We start from the raw sequence: 23,093 nt of genomic DNA on the forward strand, positions 1-23,093 counted from the left end.
CATCCATGGCAAAAGGACTAAAAAACGCCTTAATTGGTTACCATGGTGCCTCTAGTGAGCGCTGTAGGCTGCACATGGTCAAAGTGTGTAGGAGAGACACGTGTGTGTGCCAGGCCTGCCTGCCCAATCCATCACTGCATGACACTAGGCTGTTTTCCTGCTAGCGATTTGGATGTGAGAGACGGTTGGTGTTCCTTGCTGGCCATAGTGGAGGAAGAGGACACCATCCACCTCCTCGTCATCATCATCGTCACCATCCTGCCGCTGCTGGAGCATCCCAGGCACCACAGCACACACTCACTCCCTCATACACCGCCCATACATGCACATATAGAGCTCTATAGACTCTTTATTTTTGTATGCTGGCCAGCAAATCCTAGACTGTGCTCAGGGTAGTTTAAGGGACATTCAACATTGTATATAGATATATACGGTCAAACTTGTCTAAAGCGGCCACTAGAGGGAGTCTGCAAAAGTGGCCACTATAGACAGGTTGGCGTCCAGTTTGAATGTTGACCAGTAGAGGAAAAAAAAGAAAAAAAATAATAATAATGTTGACCAGTAGAGGGCACTGCAGACTGCTGATAAAAGTTGTACAGCACTACTAGGCTTGTTATTATCATGGTTCATGGTTTTAATTCATCCTGAACATGCATGAGTCAAACAGTAGCACATCACATAGTACAATTCACAATTTTGCATGTCCAAAAAGGAGTAGGAAGAAGCAAAGCTTATTTAATCCTACCCCTCATCAGTTGCAATACATTTATTCACCTCTTGTTCTTCCAAGTGTACTTTGTAGGTCTACATGACAATGTAGTGCAATCATAGCCAAGGTTTTTACTTACTAAAAGGAAGCTAGTGGCTTAATAATAACTGATAAAATACTTCAGTTAAGTACAACCGAACTCAGTTTTGCTCCCGCATGCATGCTAGCATATGTTTTTTTTTTTAAATTGTAGCATCGCTGGGAGCACGTCCTGTTCCCAGCCTACTTTGCGGTAATGTTTTGGTGCAAATGCTCTTAAAGTTACATGTTTGACCAGGAAATAGCAAGCTCAAAAGAAGACGGCTTTTTTATGTGGAACAACTGACAGTCTGTGTGGATCTTGTGAATGATTGTGACTGAGCTAGGACTCAGTAATTAAAGTCTACACACGACAGCTTCATTGATTGAAAAACAAAACTTTTTCGTGCATGAAGCTTCTACTTGAGTTGGTAATTTGGCCGCTATATGCGGTCAGATATTGACCAAGGGAGACAAAATGGGTGGCCGCTGGCCACGTTAGACAGGTGACTGCTATACACAGGGTCTATAACATGTACATTTGCTGGGGGGGGATTTTTCAGTGGCTGCTATAGACAGGTGGCCCTTCTATAAAGGTGGCCACTAAGACAGGTTTGACTGTATATATATATTTTCTTTGTGTGTTATATCTAGATGTTTAGTCCATTCATGTTATATTCGCTGACTTCCAGTTTGTGAAGCAAAATAAGAGATGCATTTTAGTCCAGCAAATCATTAAACCTGGATTGATAGTAAACTGCTATCAGGACTCCATTTTAATTACTCATTGGTTACATAAACATGTAGGAAAAAGCATACCGTAAGCATGGTAGATTAAAAATGTAAATAAAAAAATCTTGATTATGTTAAGAACTATGAAAATATATACGAAGTAACAAGTTTGTAAAAATTGACTTTTACGTAATTTAGGGCAATTTTTTATTAAGTGATTAAATTGACTTCTGTAACATGTAGGACCACAAAACTCACCTCACACATCAGTGACTCCTTCCTGGTATTACTACAGCAATTACTTTGGAAAATGCCTTTTGTCAACATTGATGCCAACTGCCATAATACAGATGAAGAAGAAGACATTTGTAGACGGTCCCTGCGCTCCGGTCTCGCTGGCTTCTCGTGGAGATCAATATAAGTCAGACTGCACAGAAGACGGCTCATTTTGATAAAAACTGGGTTGTAGGTGTTTGTCGGTGTTGCCACGGTTGGAAAGAGGTATGTTTGCTGTGTTGGAACCATTCACTTGGGACTTATTCTTCCCGGAAGTTTGAATATGTTTGTAACTTTACCACAGTCTCTTAAATAGCTTTGGCGAGATAACGCAAGTTGTTTTTTTTTTTTTTTACCCGTTATATATTGTTTTTCTCCATGTCCGCCCCGGGGCTCCGTACCGCACCGCATGATTGTGTATGCCAAACATACTGTATGTTTAATAATATGCTGGCTTGTTTTTGCATAGAAGCCAATTCGTTTAGATTTTCACTGTTGATATCACGTTATTGCCTGTTGTGTTGGACCACTGAGGCACGTGAACAGGAGCAGGACCACGTGGGAATAACTCACTGACACATTTTTATTTAAGTAAATTGTCCAACACATTTGGAAAACGAGTCAGACAGGAGACTGGATTCACAAGTAAAAGCAACGCATCGCCAGCCATTAGACTTTGACCCCTGCCTGCTCTCTTTGGCTGTTGAACACATTTCACAGCCTCCGTCAATCATTTTGCGACCATTTAGAAGTCCACATGGAGAGAAAAGTTAAAACACAGATGAGTGAAAGTGTTTGGCTTTATAAATCATGATTTGTATGGAAAAGATAGCATAGTGCAAAAGCAAGACAGCTTTATGCGTGACAGAAACGCATCGTGTTCAACTAATTGGGAGGGACCAGCATGACATACACTCCCCATCCAAATGTACATTTTGCACGGTTGGACCTTAAGGAGGTTCTAAGCAGAGCTTCAAAATGCAAAAAGAAGAACTGAAAAAGTAATGTACAGCAGAGAAGCATTAAGCTGAATCATGAAAAGCTGAAGAGCACAGCCTTTAAAAGGCAAAATGTGGACTGAATGTGATTTAGTGTCATCTTGATGGCAAAGGCAAAAAAGTTTTCTCTCTTTGCTGAGCTGCATAAGCGAGGCCTCCCTCTCACAGTGCGCCATTGCTGCTGAGGTTGGACGCGGTAAGACGGTCACTTCTAACTTCTGAAAAACATCCCGAGGGTGATGGAACAAAAAGGTCAAGCAGTAGACCCGAAAAAAAGAGCCGGAGGATCCCATTGGCTGTCCGTCAAGACACGGGACCATCCTCGACCCAAATGAAGGTTGGTACTGGTGCCGAGTGCAGTCCGATAACCATCAGATGCCATCTGCCAGAGAAGAAACAACATCTTCAAAGGCCTGGTCTCCTTCAAGGTTTGAAATGTGCAGGGAAGCACCAAACATGGGATATTGAAAGGTGGAAGAAAGTTTTTTTCTCCCGTGACAGTCCTGATGGCTTCCAACGTTACTGGCATGAAAAGGAGATCCCACCTGAGATGTTTTCCACCATGATCCTTCAATGGAACAATGGAGCTTCAGGTCGCGCAGGGGCGTCAAACGGCAAATGTCGCAGGGGTCATCCCTCATGACTGACGGCCCTGGTCTGTGTGGTAATGCCAGGCACTTCACAAAGAGGAATAAGGTCAATCTTTTGGACCATCCTGCCTGTTCCCCTCATCCAAATCCAATGGAGACCATTTGGGGATGGATTTACAAAAGTGGACATGAATTCCAGACAGTGAGGCCACTTGTAGCGCCTCCTGGAAACACTGGCATCAAGCATGCTCACAGCTGTTTCCACCCATGAACAAGAACGGCACAGCTGCTGCAACATTTTATTTCTATTTCAGGCTTTTTTTGAGCTGCGCACTTCAACTTTTGATCAGCTGATGAACAGCCTATTCCACGTGAATGCTTCTATGCGATACATTTCTATCTTGTCTCACTCCCGTTTGGTGTTAGTGCATGTTGAATCTCGACTTAGAAGCTCCTGAGGATCCAACAATCCAAAATGTACCTTGTTGGTATTTTGCACCTGGTGAGGAGGGTCCTGTCTGCTACGGTGATGATGAAATATTTGGGACGCACAACAAAGTGTCGAAGTGTCATGTGAGTCATCACTTCCAGCATGAATGTGCCATCTGCTGAGATAAATACAAAACAACAAAGATTCCACTCTGCTGATTGGTGTTCCATCAAACGCGTTTTCAAACACTGGAAGAGCGCTTGAGTTTGTCCTGGGGGCTGCGAGCACATCACATCATGCTGGGCGACGCGCTGTAGAGGACAACGTCACCGACCACCCGCAGCAGGGTGACGTCCTCCAGGCCACCCACACGGTGCTCGTACTCCAGCAGGTGGCTGCCATCCACGGCCACCTTGAACATGTCCTCCTCCACCAGGATCTTCAGCTGCGTGCAGGAGGATAAAAAACAGCATGCTTGGATATTTAGCAGGGGGGCCCATCATTATCATACAAGAAATATCACACCCATAAATCCCATCACCAATCATTGAAAAGAAATGCTCCAATGAGGTGAGATTACATGAGACTGGGACTATTTATACATCACCGGGGACGCTGCTTGGGGCCCAATCCCAGTCGGGGGCCCTAGAGACTCTAGAATGGTCTCCGACCACCGCAAGAGCTTAACTAAGTGGAAAGAGAAGTTAAAAAACAATGAAGGAGTGCACCATAACTGCTCCAGTTCACACCTCCATTCGGATAACCAGCAAGTCTCCTTTAGTTGCCAGGTGTACGGCTGTAGGCAACCTAATGATGGAGCTTTGAATTTAGGCCACCAATTTCTACACCTGATGTCTCTTACACTTTATCATGATGAAGGTTTCCAAAGGAGCTTGTTACATGAGACGGGTTTTGAAGGAAAGACAGCCTTTAGGTAAACAAACATCCCGCCTGCAATGACAGCGTGTTTGGCAGCTACTGGCGGCTACTTTGTACAACCTCTGGGCTGTCTGATGCACTGCCATTCAAAACCTGTTGTGGAAAACATGTTCCACTCCAGTCCTTTAGGTGGCGTAATGCACAATCTCTTACAATCACAACAATCACAACACAGCACCCTCAATAACAACACATGCAAACTTGGCATACCTCAAAACGTCGACCTGGAACAAACGGGAAAATGCCGCCCCTTTCCTCTGGACCCCAACATCCGCCGATGTTGGAATTTCTAACAATCGTCTGCTCGATAAATCGAGGATTTAAGTGAAAGACCACGTCTGGACCTTTGATGAAGTCAACGTGGAACCTGCAGGACGACACAACCAATCAATAAAAGACAAAACTGCAAGTATACAGGTAAGCACACCTGCTAGGAGCGGGTACAGGTGAGCATTAACTAGCACACCTGTTGTTGTGTTAGCCAGGGGTACAGGTGAGCATTAACTAGCACACCTGTTGTTGTGTTAGCCAGGGGTACAGGTGAGCTTTAACTAGCACACCCGTTGTTGTGTTAGCCAGGGGTACAGGTGAGCATTAACTAGCACACCTGTTGTTGTGTTAGCCAGAGGTACAGGTGAGCATTAACTAGCACACCTGTTGTTGTGTTAGCCAGGGGTACAGGTGAGCATTAACTAGCACACCTGTTGTTGTGTTAGCCAGAGGTACAGGTGAGCATTAACTAGCACACCTGTTGTTGTGTTAGCCAGGGGTACAGGTGAGCTTTAACTAGCACACCTGTTGGCAGCAGGAAGAGGCTCCCCGATGATTGTGATGACAAGACGGGGAAGAATTCCCGCATGGAGTGGGAGATCATATGGCACCATCTGCAATAAAACAGATTTCATATTTCATATGATGACGTTCCAAAATAAAGCTTTACTGAACGTCACAGGAAATGAGTAGACCACCACGAGGCATACCACCAGACATCTTGTGGGTTATTTCATCCTTGTGTCAAACAGCAAATGAAATCAAATGAAAAGCAAGAGATGGAAATAAGAGCATTTTAATATAGAAATACATGTCATTGAGGGGATATGTTGAGAGAAAAGTATCAAAGATGTTTCAGTGCAGTAGATGTGTCCATGAAATAAGTCCTGGTGCAGCAAGCCTGTGTTGATCCTTGTCCCACTGACAAGTGGACATCATTTAAAGGGTGGATAGTATCTGGGCTGCAAGACAAAAACACAGCATCTATTTGGACTTGTTTGCATTTTCACAGTCATCATGATTGCTTCTCACACCAGAAGAACGTTCTGCACCCCGCAGCACACCCAGCAACACCACAGGAAACACCAGCATTCCACTTGCGTGCTCTCAGTGTAAATGCCTGATATCCACACTGTGCCTGATATCCACCGTGTGTGCCTGATATCAATAGTGTATCCCTGATATCTACAGTGTGTGCCTGATATCAATAGTGTGCCTGATATCTACAGTGTGTGCCTGATATCAATAGTGTATCCCTGATATCTACAGTGTGTGCCTGATATCAATAGTGTGTGCCTGATATCTACAGTGTGTGCCTGATATCAATAGTGTTGTGCCTGTTATCTGCAGTGTGTGTCCTGATATCAATAGTGTTGTGCCTGATATCTACAGTGTGTGTCCTGATATCTATAGTGTTGTGCCTGTTATCTGCAGTGTGTGTCCTGATATCAATAGTGTTGTGCCTGATATCTACAGTGTGTGCCTGATATCTATAGTGTTGTGCCTGATATCTACAGTGTGTGTCCTGATATCTATAGTGTTGTGCCTGTTATCTACAGTGTGTGCCTGATATCAATAGTGTTGTGCCTGATATCTACAGTGTGTGCCTGATATCAATAGTGTGTGCCCGATATCTGCAGTGTGTGTCCTGATATCTACCGGGTCTTAAAAACTCTAAAACCAAATCATTTGAATTGAAGGCCTTAAAATATCTGAAATTCTCTTAAAAGCCCATAAAAATGTCTTGAATGTGATTTTGAAAGGTCTTAAACATGTATGAAGTTTAATTTTATTGAAAAGAAATGGAGACTTGCTTTAAAATGTCTTGATATTTGAGGACACTAGCGTATACCACAACTACAGAACACAAGTGAAGTACCTGAGCAGCCTGGTCACAACTGATCAAGCACAACCAGTTGTTGTGTTTTGTTGTGTTGTGGCCTCCCATTTCCCTTCATGTCTTTGATACTTTTCTGCCAGTATGGATTGGAAATGGGTCTGAAACTGTTTTCATTATGGTCTTAAAAGGTCATAAGAAGTCTTACTTGGGAACTTGGGAAAAAGACCAAATATTCCAGATATATCAGTTAGAAAAGCGTGACTGGATTGCTACATTCGGCACCCCGTAGCTGACTGCAAATTAAGTCGTCCGCCACAGGGAGACCATTTTGGAAGAATTTGAATAAGTAATAACCAGTTGCACACAATAACAGACAAGACGATGGGAAGCTAGCTTGATCAGTTTCCATGTATTTGCTTCTCATCTTGCAACATTTCCATCCAAAGCGTTAAAGGTTGTGCATGCCTGTTAGCAGTATCACGTTAACAAATGAGGCGTGGAGACCAACCCAGCAGAGCGAGAAGTACCACGTAGACCATTAGAGTTGCCAAACGTTCCTTGAAGCATGGAATCGACCAGCATTTGGAAATGAACGTGCATGTCCTGCATTCAGCTAACAAGGGCCGCACTTTGTCCCTTGTTACCATGGGAATCCAAACTTAGTCTGTAAAATGCCAATTGAGTCCACTGGCGACAGTTTGTCTCAGGCTAAGACAATCCATGCCAACGTGTCGAATCAATTGCTGTTGGACTCTTCTGGCATCTTTGTTTACACACTTTGCCTGTCAGCCACCTTGTTGGGTTCCCTTTCTTCACGCATTTTTAATACCCAAGTGGAGGACCTATGCGGTTTCAAAAAGAGCTTATAATATCTCTAATAATATAATATAATATAATACAATAATCTAATATCTGCCTCACTGCAAGTCAGTGAATGCATCTAGACTGCGTCCTGACTGCTGATTAGATGAGCAAGGGAAGTGGTCGTGGTGCCGGTGTGTGCCGTGAGACGCAAAAAGGTAAGTTAACCACAGCCATGAATCATTCCCTAAAAAGAAAACTCCCGGAAAAAAATAGAATTTAATAGAGAGTTGAATTCTGAAAGGACATACCGCCACTGACGCTGGCTTACCTGCATACACACGTACAGACTACATTAGCACCGAACACTGAGATGTACGTCATGCGCTCGAACGCCTCATGCGAACAGCCACAGTCGTTAGTCCGGTGCAGAAGGCTGACAGCAAGAAATCGTGTAGTCGGTAAGTTTGATGTTGACGTTGTGCATCAATGGTGTTTAATCTTGAACATTTCTCAAGATGATTGATATTTTGTGCCAAATAAGAGCTGGTCTTCTAGCGTGGTGCTGTGACTAATTAGTGCGTTTTCTGAGCTGTCACTTGTTTGCTGACCAGATGCCCTGACTAGGTTAGAAAGTCCATAGCTTTGCACGGTCAAGTGTAACCCGCCCTGTTTCGCACCTGCCCGCACCGGGGCTCGAACATAAGACCTTAGTAATGGGAGGCGAGGGCGCTGACCACACGACTAAAAGTCCAGACTGTCGGCCGCGTGTTCAGCGCAGCTCTTGAGGCAGAGGGAGTGAGGTTTACTAACGTACACTCGCACAGCCTCACAGGCTGGCATCCGTTACACAAGCACATTTATGCTTTCACCAATAATGTGTCTTCTTTGGGCGTGGCAGCCCTTGAACACACCATGTGTGACGCAGATCGAGACCTATGTGTCGGACTTTCTCCGACTCCGCACAGACAAGACGTGTATTTTCTATTCTTCCTTTCGCCTCGTCCTTGTTGCCAAATGTTAATGCTGCATGTGAATGCACAGAGGTGAGCGTTAATATTAGCTCTGTGCATAATTTCAGGCTATGTGTGGTCATGTGTCCCTTTGGCTCAGTAATAAGCCTCATACTGAATTCATTTCCTCATTGATTTCTGGACTTCATGTGGCTTTGTTTTCAGAATTATTGATCACGATTACGTTTACATGTAAAATTAGTTGCATTGTATTGATTCTTTTCATGCTGTTGCAGACCAAAGCACAGCAAAAGAGCGTAAAGGTCACAGTTCACCGCAGCCTGTCACCACTGAAATACAAATTCCATCATGGATGTGCATTGCATTCACCATGTTTGCTCAGTTTTTCTTAAGTCTGTTCAGAATGCTACATGAGAACATTTGAAGGGTCTCCAACGTTATTTTCCCCTTGAAGTGTCATCATTCATGTACAGTATTTGAATAATTGTCTGGCACGCTGAATACATGCGATTTGAGTTTGGCTCACATCGGAACACAAATGATGATGATAAAAACGCTTGGCATGCAAAATTCCACTTCATCTCTACTATAAACGGCCATCCAACCTGGCTGAGCAGCACGCTAAACTTGGAAGACGTACACACTTGACAGCCGATCTTTACACCAGGTGAGTGGTTACAAAACAGCGGTGAATGCTGAATGCTGTCTGTTTCTGCTTTATGGTGAATGCACATTGCTGTTAATGTACTGTACATTGTTTGATTTGATCAAAGGTGGATGGTTAAAAACAAATGTTTTCGTCTTCTTTGGATTTCAGGCAATCTGCCAGCATGTCAGTCTCAGAGAGCAAGAAAGTGGCTGCTCTGGGTCAGCCCTTCACCTTGGGAATGCTCTACAATGCCTGCAAAGATGAACTGATCCCAGGTACAACTTGATGCTATATTTGGTTTGCCATTTTTTGGGACACCTTTATCTCTCAAGGTTCTGTCATCTTCTAACATGAAAACGATCCCGATTTATTTGGTTCAAAATGAAATGAAATAGCATCACCATTTATGAGAAAGAGGAATGCACTGCCCTGGATGAATGATGAATGATGGATGATGAGTGCAGAAGGCTGATGAAAGACAGACCATGTTGCTAAGAGCGCAGGCTGGTCACAGACAGACAGAAGCTTACTTCGATTCGAAACAAAGTAATAAGTACGTTGCGCAAGGCTAAGGCTAATTTCTTTATAACTCTCAGAGGAAGCTAAAAGGGAACAACAAGCTTAGTTAGCAAAATGTAAACAAACTAACTGGAAGGAAACAAAAAATTGCAGTGATGAACTTAAAATGAGAATTCATAATGTACATTTTCGACAGGCAAGGATGTTTTTACACTCAATGATTCTTCCCCACATAGAAAGCCACATCACAACTTGGTCTCTTGCTGCTGGCACAACAATTAAACCTACAGTATGCATTCGCTTTTTAAAAATGTTATTACTGTAACATTTTTTTTTAATCTCATCCCAGCACTGCTTTGAAAAAGTACCAGTTTTTTAACTTAGGGTTGGGGTTAGGGTTTATAACTTTATTCAACTTAAAAATGCAAGTTTTGCATGAGCTTGCCCCGCCCCCCATGAAGGATTTTATCCAACTGAAGGTGTGAGCGGGACGGGCACTAGGGCCACAGCTCATGGGCACTGTGAGGTACCACACAGGTGTACCACTTCTGGATAAACAGCAGTGCTGTCAAGTTAAAGGAACAGTCTAGCATCAACAATAAGACACTCAGACCAACACAATCTTCAAAATCAATCTCAAAAAGTGGATGAAACAAAACCAAGTCTGAGACCACTTTTAGCCTTGTTTTTTAGCCTTTTCATGTTTTTTGATTGTTTACTATGCATTGTTTTTACATTGCTTCTTGTTATTTCTCATGACCTGCCAGGGGTCTACAGATGGAAAGTAGTAGTACAAGTAGTTGTGCATATTTACATCTGTATTGTTTGCAGATGTTTATCATTGTCAGCATTGTCATTCATAAAAAAAATAGGATACATTTAAAACTTAACTAATCTTGCAGGTTTCACTCTGTGGGCCACAGCAACTCTTGAAAGCCACACCTCTGAAACTGCTCAAAAAAGCAGTTCTTTTAAGGTTACTGCTTCTGACACCATTGAATCAAAGTCTTCTCTGATGGATATTGAAGCTTCTCTGAAGCTCAGTTTCTTGGGTGGGCTCGTTGAGGTTGGAGGATCTGCCAAGTACCTGAATGACCAGAAGAAATTCAAGAACCAGAGCAGAGTAACCTTTCAGTATAGAGCTACCACCAACTTCAAGCAGCTGTCTGTACCTGCTCTCGGACCGCTGAACAGCCAACAATAAGAAATCCTTGAGAAAGGCAAGGCAACGCATATCGTCACTGCGATCCTTTATGAGGCAAATGCAATCTTTGTGTTCGACAGTGAGAAGTTGGAATCCAGCCGTGTTCAAGATATCCAGGGCAACATGGAAGCTGTGATCAAAAAGATTCCTTTGCTTAGCATTGAAGGCAAGGCTTGCGTTCATCTCTCTGAAGAAGAACAAGCACTGACAAACAAGTTCAGCTGTAAATTCTTTGGGGACCTCATCCTTGAAACAAATCCTGTCACATTTATTGATGCAGTAAAAGCCTACTGTGAGCTTCCAGCGCTGCTGGCACAAAAGGACAACAGTGCTCCTCTGGTTGTCTGGCTGTATCCTCCGAATTTATTGTACCCCTAGGCTCCTAAGCTGATCGGAGACCTCAGCATTGCCCTGGCAAGGAACATTCAAACTTCTATGGAAGATGCAAATGAAGTGGAAATGAGATGCAATAATAGCTTGTACAGCGGTGTGGCACAAGACTTCACTGTAATTCACAAAAATGTAAATACTTTTAAAACATTGTGTTCTTTTTACACATCCTCAAATTGATGTTGGCTCAGAGTCTTCCAGCTATCCGCGATGGCAAACAAGACGAGAGCACCTTAGCAAAAGTCCTAAGCGACCATGAAAAGTCTCCATTCAGTCAAGAACACCTTACCAAGTGCGTCTGTGTAGGCTCTCAGTCGTACAGGAGTTGTCCATCGAGGAAAAGGCTTCTTGAGACGTCATCTGTACTTCTGTGAAGAAGGTGTCGGACGTTTCGCTCCTCATCCGAAGAGCTTTGTCAGCGAACTAATAAGTGCTGGTAGCCTAGGCCTTAAATACAGTAAGAGTGGGCGGAATTGGTGTGCCAACACCCTCCTCCTATTGGTTCCTTACACTAAGCCTGGGCGGAGTAGTGGTATAATCCTATCCTGCTATTAACACCTCCGATAAAAGGGAAGTGTCGCTCCCTGAGTTGGGTATGAACGACTCTGATACTGGCTAGTTAGCATCTATTGTTCTGGCTCGGCCCTGGCTTCACCTCATTTGCAAGACTAAGAGCTGTGGGTTTTGGTCTCAGTAACCTGCTGAACACAGGGTCCAAATTAAACCTCAAACCACCATTCCGATTCAATGATGGGTTCTGTTGTTTGACAAAAATAGCTTCCTTTACTCCTCTTTCAAACCATCTGTTTTCTTTGGCCAAAATCTTTACCTCGCTGTCCTCAAAAGAGTGATTGGTAGCTTTAAGGTGTAGATGTACTGCTGATTGAGGACCACTAGAATTGTCCCTGCGATGTTGATAAAGCCTTTTTTGGAGCATTTGCTTAGTTTCCCCAATGTAGTGCTCTTTGCATTCCTCATCTTTACAGTGAATGGTTTTTGGTTTGAAGCCTTGTCTTTAGGATGCACTCATTTTTGTCTCAGGGTATTTACTGGTTTAAAATAGGTTGGAATTTTGTGTTGCCATAAGATCCTCTGGAGTTTTTTTGGAGACCCCCGCTACATAAGGGACTACCACTCCTCTCCTTTTTGCTTCTGTGGGCTTTTGGGTTTCTTTCCCTACACTCTTCTTTTGACATTTGTTAAAAGCCCACCGCGGGTACCCACAGGTTGAGAGCGCTCTCTGGACATGTTGTGTCTCCTTTTTCCTTCCCTCAGCACTAGTTGGTATTTGTATTTAAGGCCTAGGCTACCAGCACTTATTAGTTCGCTGACGAAGCTCTTCGGATGAGGAGCGAAACGTCCGACACCTTCTTCACAGAAGTATAGATGACGTCTCAAGAAGCCTTTCCCTCGACCTTACCAAGTGGTTGGACACCAAAGAACGAGACATCAATGTCATTCGGTCCTGCGTCGAGATGATAATGCGTGAATCAAATGCCTTTGTTGTTAGCACAAAGACCGAATTGGATTGAGTGGTTCTCGCTCCAGGTGTCACAAATGTTCTTGTCTAAGTTTTCACCAACTTGGACACTGCTGACCCTTGCCTTGAGGCCATGGCCAAATACTTAGACGCATCCCAATTCCAAGAAACCGATGACACAAATTCGTCCTTCACCGATGCTGATATCATCCAAATGAGAGAAGATGTCTGAACGTTCCTTCAATATGCCAAACCTCTGAGGCGTAACAGCAGTGTAAAGTTCCTCATAACTGCCCTACCTAATGAGACATACAAGGCATCAACCATCTACCATTACAAGGACGACCTTCTATTCAGTGACAAGTTCACAGTGCCATCCCTCCCAGCACCCGACAACATCACAGACAGAAATGAAGTCATCTGGTGTGAGTTGAATTGTGTACTGCAGTTTCCACTTCCAAGTCAATCTATGCAAACTGCAAATTCTGAAGTGTTTTTGTTTTTCTTCCAGATGCTATTGATCTCACATTGGATGAAAATACCGTCAACACAAACCTCACTCTGTCTGATGAGAACAAGAGGGTGACAAATGGCAGTGGCAGGTCATATCCTTTTAACTCTGAGAGGTTTACTGATCAACCTCAAGTTCTCTGGAAGGAAGGGATGACTGGTCGTCATTATTGGGAGGTTGAGTGGAGGGGTGAAATTTATGTGGTGGCTGCACGCGCTGGAGCTCCAAGGAAAGGTTTGGAGCAGTGGCCGATATATGCAAAGTTTGGAGATGTAAACCATTCCTGGGCAATTTGAGTAAAGCATCACGTGCAATACGCGTTGGGAGCCATGGATGTGTTTTCAGACGCAGTCTCCCTTACTGGCACACAAAAGATGGGAGTGTTTCTCGACTGGCCAAGTGGTACTCTTGCCTTCTATAGTGTCTCTGGAAACAATATGAAACATTGCTTAACCTTAGAGATAGTATATAAAGAACCCCTTTATGAAGGTTTCGGAGTATTTGACAAACACGTTTATGCTTTAATGTCGTTTTAGGTACTGCGGAAAACCCCACATTCAGTGGGAAGTGGTTTAGTGGTTCAGACAGTAGTATTGTTTGGGTATTGTTGTGGAAAGTGCATTTAACGTCTAAACAAGGCTGAAGCCATGTCAGAATATGACATAGTTGATGTTGCGTGTCCATTATGGCACAAGATTCTAATGAGCTTTCCACTTATGTTGTTTCCATCAGGCCATCAGACTTCTCAACGAAGCACTCACACACGCAACACACTCAGCACTTTATTTATTCATTTATTTGTATTAATGTCTCTTATGTTGTTGTTGCTTAATTCATTGGTATATATGTTTCTTATGTTCTTATTCTTTCTTTTCTTGGGAGAATGAACAGAATAAGAATTTCATTGCATAGTATAACTGCCTGTTTTACCATGCATATGACAAAACTCTTGAGTCTTGAATCTTCCATGGTGTCCTGACACGAGTCACAAGTCAGTTCATCTAAAGGAAGGCAAGGCAAGACCCTTGGCCAAGAGCACTCATCATAAATACACCAAGTCCCCAACTAACGAACACAATTGGTTCCAGACGATCGTTCTTAAGTCGAATTGTTCTTAAGTAGGGGAAAAGGTAATATTACCAATGATATAGGTACTACAGTTGAGATCAGAAGTTTACATACACCTTGGAAAAAAACATTTAATCATAATTTTTAACGGGTTACACTTATGCCACAAATATTGTTTTCTTATGACTATATATTTCAGATGTCTACTTCATTTTTTCGTGATTGATTTATTGACAGTTTCTTTATTCAAGAATTATATAACATAGTTTGACATTTTTCTGAAGTTCAGCGGCTCAAATGTTTACATACACCTCCTCCAACATGATTTAATACTTGGTTGAACCACCTTTTGCCTTGATAACTGCCATCAATCGCTTGGGATAACTGTCTATAAGCTCCCTGCAGTAGCTTGCCGGAATCTTTGGCCATTCCTCTTGGCAGAAAGTGTACAGCTGAGTCAAATTTGATGGTTTTCGTCTACGGACACGTTTTTTTTTTTTTTTTTTTTTAGCTCAGACCAGACATTTTCTATAGGATTAAGGTCAGGGCTTTGTGAAGGCCAGTCCAGGACCTTGATTTTCTTGTCTTCGAACCATTTGGTCACAATTTTGGCTGTGTGTTTAGGATCGTTATCCTGTTGAAAGATCCAGTTCCGTTTCAGATTCAATTTCTGGGCTGACGTCTTGACGTTCTGTAGAATCTCAATGTAATGCTCCTTTTCGTGATGCCTTCTATCTTCTGGAGTGTACCAGTGCCAGACGAAGAAAAGCAGCCCCACAACATGATGTTGCCACCACCATATTTCAGTCGGTATCGTGTTCTTCGGATTGAAGGCTTCACCTGTTTGTGTTGTGGCCAAACAGTTCCATTTTGGTCTCGTCGGACCAAAGAACTTGCTTCCAGAATGTAGTCTCCTTGTTCACATGTTCTCTTGCAAACTTCAGACGGGCTTTGCGATGCTTTTCTGTGAGTAACGGCTTTTTCTGGCTTGGAACCCATGGAGACCATTCTTGTGCAGAACTCGTTTAACAGTGGAGACAGACACATCTTTGCCAGCTGCCTTCAAATCATGACAGAGCTCCCTCTTGGTGGTTGTGGGACTCTTCTGCACCTTTCTGACAATGTTTCGCTCCTCTCTTGGCGTCAATTTCTTCTTCCTTCCACTCCTTGGCAGGGTAGCTGTTGTCCCAAGCTTCTTGTACTTTGCAACAACGGTTTGAGTGGTGGGTCGTGGCACATCTAATTGCCTGGAAATTGCTCCAAGTGACAATCCTTCCTTGTGCAACTCCACTATACGCCTTCTGAGGTCTTGGCTAAGTTCCTTCGACTTCCCCATGCTGCAGAATTGTCATAGTGGCCACCTAGCACTGGGGAGTGGCCTTTTATACATTCAGGAGGGCTATGGCATGGTTATGTAAATATCATTATGTAATAAGTCATCAATGAGGTTGTCACTTGGTGGCAGTGGACCATTACCAATGATTACATAACATTATCTTACCATCTACTACTGGAATTGAACCAAGTTATTCAGTGTATGTAAACTTTGACCCATCATGATTTTGACATTTTCCATTAAATGGGCTAACAAATTTATCCTTTCATTTTAATCTATGAAAGATCATTGATAAAATGAAGGTGACACTGTGCCCAATTATTACCATGAGCAGTTGGATTCAATTCTTTGAAATTAAAAGGTAAAATTAGAGTTGAATATTTTTGGGTCAACTGTATGTGAACTTCTGATCTCAACTGTACATGTACGTGTATACATATACAGTATGTGTGTATGTATGTAAATATGAGTTTCAAGATTCAAGAGTTTTATTGTCATATGCACAGTAAAACAGCAGTTCTACTATGCAATGAAATTCGTATTCTGCTCATTCTCCCAGGAAAAGAAAGAATACACAAGAAAAAGAATAAGAACATAAGAAACATAAATACCAATAAATTAAACAACAACAACAGAAGAGACATTAATACAAATAAATAATACAAATAAATAAATAATAAATAAAGTGCTATGAGTGTGTGCGTGTGTTGCGTGCGGCGTGTGTGAGTGCTTCGTTGAGAAGCCTGATGGCCTGTGGGTAAAAGCTGTTTGCCAGCCTTGTGGTCCTGGACTTCAAACTCCTGTAGCGTCTGCCTGACGGTAGGAGTGTGAATAATGAGTGTTGTGGATGTGTGCTGTCCTTGATGAGGTTGTGTGTTCTGCGTAGGACTCTAGTTTTATAAATGTCTTGCAGGGAGGGGAGGGCTGCCCCAACAATGTTCTGTGAGGTCTTGATCACCCGCTGGAGTGCCTTCCTATCACGTGTTGTACAGTTACCGTACCAAACAGTGATGGAGGCGGTAAGGACACTTTCCATAGTGCATCTGTAGAAGCAACTCAGGATTGTGGTGGACATGCCAAATTTCCTCAGTCTTCTCAGGAAGTACAGTCTCCTTTGGGACTTCTTCATCATTTGTTGGGTGTTGTGAGACCAGGTGAGGTCCTCGCTGATGTGTGTGCCAAGGAACTTGAAGGTTTTCACCCTCTCCACCTCAGTCTCATCAATAAACAGGGGTCTATGCGGCTCCTTTTCCCTTGTTCTTGGGTCGATGATCATCTCTTTAGTCTTATCTGTATTGAGAAGGAGATTGTTATCACGACACCAAGCTATGAGGTCCGCCACCTCTCTTCTGTATGACGTTTCAACACCACCAGTGATCAGTCCGATGACTGTAGTGTCATCCGCAAATTTAATGATGCTGGTGTTGTTCTGGGAGGCCACGCAATCGTAGGTGAAGAGCGTGTAGAGGAGTGGACTCAGCACACACCCCTGTGGGGTCCCGGTGCTCACAATTCTTGAGCTGGATGTGCGATTGTGGACTCTGACTGACTGGGGTCTGCCTGTTAGGAAGTTAAACACCCAGTTACAGAGGGAGGGAGACAGGCCAAGTGTGAGGAGCTTATTTGTGAGTTTGTGGGGGCTGACTGTATTAAAAGCAGAGCTATAGTCTATAAATAGCATTCTGACATATGTGTCCTGGCCCTGTAGGTGAGAAAGGGCTGTGTGGATGGCAGTGTTGACTGCATCATCCGTGGATCGGTTCTGGCGATATGCAAACTGTAGAGGGTCCACAGTTGCCGCCGGGATGCTCTTTTTGATGTGGGTCATGACTATTCTTTCAAAGCACTTCATAACAATAGGAGTGAGTGCTATAGGGCGATAGTCATTCAAGCAGGTCACGTTGCTCTTCTTGGATTTGGATGTTTGGATGTACAGTAGTAATATTAAACGAGGATAATTAATGAAAAAAACAATAATAAAAGTGATATAATAATATGTAATGATAAATGTTATTTACCTTTGAAGAGGAGTGGTCGAGCATACGTCGTTGTGGAGGAGTTGGAGGAGGAGATATTGAAAAAAAAAAGGACCAATCGTCGTCGCTGTTAGACTCTTCTAAAAGAGGTAGTGTTCTGTGGGTGGTGTAGAATTAAGCAGGCCTATTAACTCTTCATAAACTTTAATCACACGCTCTGTCCGGGTTGTATCATACAGCTATAACTTAGCTTTCAATTTAGCTTTCTCTGCCCAGCGTCTGTTGGTCCCATTAGCAGTGTCACAGTGTCCTCTACTGGTCAAGCATGTAGCAGTATAAATATGGACTTACAGTAGAGTGCTACAAGGCAAAATACATGAAAAAAAATAGACCAGTCGGCTTGTGTTCGCATCTCCGAAAGTTCGTATGTCGGATGTTCATAAGTTGGGGACTTGTAAATGGACAAATTTACAGTTAATCCATGTGATCAGTATCAGCCGATTTCACTCAGATGATTGGTACCAGAATTGGCAGCATAAATCCCTGATGGGCGCTCCCCGAATTGAAGCACTGTTGCTGCTTGGAACTAGGCCTGTCACAATAACTCATTTTGCTGGATGATATTTATTGCCTATAATTGATATTATTGACAACATTTTTTCATTAATTCTATGGCGTAATAATGCAAGTACTTTTATACTACTGTAAAATTATATGATTTATATTATTGTATTTTTTTATGTATGCTGTAATTTAATAATTTAACTTTCTCCTTAATATAAATATATTTAAATAAGTAAACATTTGAATATATAAAAATAAAAAACAGATGAATTTCCCTGCTGTGGGATTAATAAAGTACTACTACTAAATACATTTACAATATTTTTTTTATATTTAACATATTTTTACAAAAATTTAATAAACATACACAGTTACAATAAATAATACAAATAATATATTAAAGTAAAAACAAAATGAATTACTAACAAAAACAACTTCAATTTTTTTTGTCAAAAAGACAATCTTTCTTGCTAAATGTATTCGTTATCAATATTGGCAGAAAACCTTATATTTTTTTGTTACCAAATCCAATTTAAAATGAATACTTTTTATTAGTTATTAATGAAAAATTAATGTAATAATTAATTATTAATGAAATTCTAAAATAGAATTATACAAGTGGCCCTCTGAGGATAACCATAACTGCGCCCCTGATATACAGTATATACTTTCATACCATATATTACTTAACATTGTTTGCAAGTTGTAAAAATTATATTTTTAGGTGTGGCGGCTTTTATTTTGTAGTGGCGCGCCGCCACCATGAATTACAAATAGTGGCAACCCTGTGATATCCACTGTGTGTGCCTGATATCAATAGTGTGTGCCCAATATCCACAGTGTGTGTCTGATATCTACAGTATGTCTGATATTGACAATGTCAGCCTGATATCCAGTGTCTGCCTGAGATCGATATTGTGTGCCTGATATCTGCAGCGTGTGCCTGGTATCCACAGTGTGTGGCTGATATCAACAGTGTATCCGATATTGACATTGTGTGCCTGATATCAAAATTGCATGTCCAATATCCAGTGTGTGCCAGCGGTCGATATTGTGTGCCTGATATTGACATCGTGTGACTGGTATCGGCAGTGTGTGTGTGTGGTATCAAGAGTGGATTCCCCTTCAACTGTTTCCACCAAGCAGTTTACTTCCTGACGGGATGGAGAATGTTTTCTCCTAAAAGTTTTAAGATTAACAGTATTACGTGACTAGGAATATCAAAGGCATCATCAATGTGTCATCTGAACAGTATTATGCGATCATGAGTATCAAAGGTGATCGACAGGTATCATCTCCCTCCCTTGTTTGCTCCACTTTGGAGAGACGAGGTGCTCAAATGATCGTGAAGGAAAAAGCTCACCGTCGTGATACCACCTCTGACCCGCCCCGAGTGCAATGAGCCCACCCTGTGCCACTTTGGTAAGACAGGCTTCGCTACACATCTTAAAATAAAACTGTCATCTGCAGAGGTGGGAGATGTGCGTGTGGCCATTGACTTCTCTCATATGGGCCTTTAAGCCAAACATACCAGGATTTACCCAAGCCAGCCGTACCGGTACCGTGCTGAGTCGAGCTGAACCGCTTGGTGGAAACGCGTCGTCATAAAAATGAAGGAAAGTGAGAGTTTGTCACCAAGAAGCTCCATGACAAGTCCTCCACCAAAAGCCATGAAAAGCAGCTGGATGTCAGCGTGACGTGTACTCACCAGCATGCCTCCTGGAGCAGGGGGCCCCTCATACGAACCCGCTGGGCCGAGACCAGGACCGAAGGAGCCTGGGGCAGGTGGGAAACCTCCACCCGCAGACCCCCAAGAGCCTGGAGGAATAGGGGGAAAGCCTCCACCGGGGAATGCCGGGAAAGAGCCTGGACCGGCTGGAGGAGGGAAAGCACCGGGACCCCCAGGTCCGTACACGCCGTTACCCGCTGGGGGGTAGTTACCAGGGAGAGGCATGTTTGGATAAGGCCCAGGAGGAGCTCCAGGACCAGAGGGGAACGGTCCAGCTGGATAAGGAACTGGGCCTCCGGGGAGCTGTCCTGGAGCTCCTTCAGGTGGGTAGTGCCCTGGGAATTGGCCTGGCGCTCCGGGACCTGAGGGATACTGCCCTGGAGCCCCTGGCGCTGGAGGATATTGTCCAGGTACACCAGGAGCAGACGGGAAACCACCGGGTGCTGAAGGAGGTCCCGAGTAGTGGCCCGGGGCTCCAGGGCTGGAGGGGAATGGGAACGGGCCCGGAGCCCCTGGACCACATCCACCCGGGTAGCCGGAGGGAGCGGAGGGCTGGGTGGGAGCTCCGGGGGCAGAGGTGGGCCATCCCGGGTTGGAAGGATGTGGGGGATTGTTTGCAGGAGCGGATGGGTTGGTGTTGCCTTGTGTTTTGGCCTGGCTTGGGGTGCTGTCTCCCAAAGCATCTGACAGCTAACAAACAAGAAAAGACTTCTTCAGTCAACATGGCGCACCAACCGCTTGACAAGAAAGCAGGACAAATACTCACAGAGAAATCTGCCATGACCTGAAAGTAGACAACCAGTGAATTGGGAAGCTGTCAACCAGGAGGGAGTGTCACATGAGGAACTGCACACTCAATCTTTCCATTCTCCAGTAATGACTAACAAAGTCCACTTAGCAAAGCCTGAACTGAAATACACACACATACACCAAGCTATGCTAATTACTGCAAACACACAAGACTATTTCTTTCTTCCAAAAGCTAGCTAAGTTGCGAGCATGTTGACAGCTAACTGTGTGTTGTTTTAACAACTAGCTAGCTGTGTTGGCTTTAAAAGCAAAACAAGAGCTGATGAAAAAAATAACTCACCGGATGAAAACCTCGACTCTTCTGTGGTGAAAGTGAAAGCCGAGGGGAGCAACAGTAGGCCGCTTAGCCAGTGAGAAAGCTAGCTTAGCCCTGCAGGGTGAAGTAGAACTACAACAAGCTCGCGTGACGTGCACGAGCAACAACTCTTCTAACACGAGGTGCGCGCTAATGGTGGTCGAGTATTTACCGAGTCGTTCAAACCTCGCGAGTTTTTTTTTTGTTACTGAACCGGCACTAGCGGGTATTCGTCTCTGTTGATTCGTTCACTTACCCTGTCGCTGCTGCTAAATTAAAAGGGAAACCATGTAACATGGCGTTAATTGCGCAAATGATACTCTAACTGCATTTGTATAACTGTATTCAAAAGCAACAGATCTGCTCCTTTCCTCTTCCTGTCTGAGCTGCCCGCTCGGTATCGCCGAATCGAACACTCGAACCCGGGTACTCACGAACCTAGACTCGCTAGCTAAAGCCGCATGAGTGAATCGTGAACGGCCTTAGTAGGTCGTAATGGGCTCACCAGTTTTGTGAGTCGGGTAGGTCGACTTGTTGCGCATGTGCGAGTTTCTCCGGTGACGTACACGCCGCATTGAGCAACAAGAAAGCTATCAAGACTATAAATGTGTGCTCCCAATTCAATATCCTTAATTCAATTTAATTTCCATTGCTAATGTCCCCTGGTGTATCTCACTTTAATGATTATTATTATTTTTTCTTTTTTTCCTAAATGTATTTATTTATCACTTTTCTGTTACTGTATTTCCTTAATCCCTATATGGCTTATGTATGTTGTTGTTATCCAACTGTTGTTTGTTAATGCCCATGGTTTGACACTGTTATTATAAATTGTAATGCATTAATAAAGCTGAATGAAAAAAAAAAGATTAAAAAACGCGCCGCATTGAGCGCTGAATCATGCGTGGGCGTCACCGCCATATTGGATGTGGCAAAAAGAGAACGATTCATGTTGTGCATGGAATTGCATCAGCCGAACCCACTGAACGCTATACGACTGGGAGGGGCGTCCCTGCTGACCGCATGAAGCCATTGGTCGGCCATCTTGCTTCACCCAAAAAGCACACACGCATACACATACATGTATCTTCATTCACTACATTTATTATGGTTCGGTATAAAAATGAACACGAATTAACAAAAATTCCATTGAAACAGAGTAAATTTACTAGACCCAAATCTCAAAATTTCCCTCCAGTTGAAGTTGTTTCCTACCGCTATGGTGTGAAATTACAATGCATAACAAGTCAATTTCAGTGTTCACAAGGTATTTGTTACGATAAGGATCTACGTAGTATCAAAGTTAAATGCTAGCATACCTTTAGAAGATGATCAGGAAAGTCAAATGTTGGAACTGCATTTTGTCCTAATCTAACAGTCTGGCCGGTCCTGTCCAAGTTCTCCTCGGTGAAATGACTTGAACAGAGTTGCGATCTGGCTGCAGGAATCCACCTGTCTCTCCGCATATTTACTACCCATTGCTTTAGAAGTTGAACATTGCAGTGTGGAAATCTAAAGGAGAATAAGGGCTCATTTACAACTACTTAGATGAAAAGATGCTTGCAGATTTAAAGTATCTATTTTTATCATTTATAAGCATTTACCTACCTGTGAAATGTAAGTCCCTTGTCGCCATTTTCACTTTTTTTAATATCACTTTTTAAAAATATCATTTAGGAAAACAAAAAAAAAAAGAAAAAAAACAACAACAGCAAAACTCGTAATATTACAGGAAACAAACAAAACAAAGTTGTCATTTTTGGAAAATTAAGTTGCGGAAAAAGTTATGTCACAAGAATACAGTGAAAATATTATGGAAATAAAGTCATAATTACAAGAAGAAAGTTGAAATAGCTGAAAAAACCCCCACCTCCAGCAGAAATGGAAAAAACACCTGCAACGTTACAAGAATAAAGTCCAAATGT

The 23,093-nt window shown here is 43.0% G+C and overlaps 1 protein-coding gene and 1 pseudogene across 2 annotated transcripts; one reads left to right on the forward strand and one right to left on the reverse strand.

The window, feature by feature from the left end:
- Nucleotides 1–2,357: 2,357 nt before the first annotated feature.
- lgals3a (lectin, galactoside binding soluble 3a) lies at nucleotides 2,358–22,454 on the reverse strand. 2 transcript variants are annotated; one of them, XM_054796944.1, is made up of 6 exons: nucleotides 21,154–22,454; nucleotides 20,830–20,877; nucleotides 20,043–20,753; nucleotides 5,548–5,636; nucleotides 4,963–5,119; nucleotides 2,358–4,258 (listed from the first exon to the last, which is right to left on the reverse strand). In XM_054796944.1, exons 2-6 carry the CDS (start codon nucleotides 20,842–20,844, stop codon nucleotides 4,103–4,105), a joined length of 1,128 nt encoding a protein of 375 aa, XP_054652919.1. In that variant the 5' UTR covers nucleotides 20,845–20,877; nucleotides 21,154–22,454; the 3' UTR covers nucleotides 2,358–4,102. The 2 variants fall into 2 exon arrangements, with proteins under 2 accessions (XP_054652919.1, XP_054652920.1); XM_054796945.1 differs by having other exon boundaries at nucleotides 20,830–20,847; nucleotides 21,154–22,453.
- Nucleotides 9,311–14,145, forward strand: LOC129192678 (stonustoxin subunit alpha-like; annotated as a pseudogene).
- Nucleotides 22,455–23,093: the final 639 nt, after the last annotated feature.

This window comes from Dunckerocampus dactyliophorus, chromosome 13 (assembly GCF_027744805.1).
Source record: "Dunckerocampus dactyliophorus isolate RoL2022-P2 chromosome 13, RoL_Ddac_1.1, whole genome shotgun sequence".
In the NCBI taxonomy this organism is placed as follows: domain Eukaryota; kingdom Metazoa; phylum Chordata; class Actinopteri; order Syngnathiformes; family Syngnathidae; genus Dunckerocampus; species Dunckerocampus dactyliophorus.

Excerpts from the sequence above, each read along its gene's own strand:
- lgals3a (XM_054796944.1), bottom strand. Across the intron at positions 5,120-5,547 it reads CCTCTTCCTGCTGCCAACAG|GTTCCACGTTGACTTCATCA; the intron begins GTGTGCTAGTTA and ends GTCGTCCTGCAG. Across the intron at positions 4,259-4,962 it reads TTCCAGGTCGACGTTTTGAG|CTGAAGATCCTGGTGGAGGA; the intron begins GTATGCCAAGTT and ends TCCTGCACGCAG.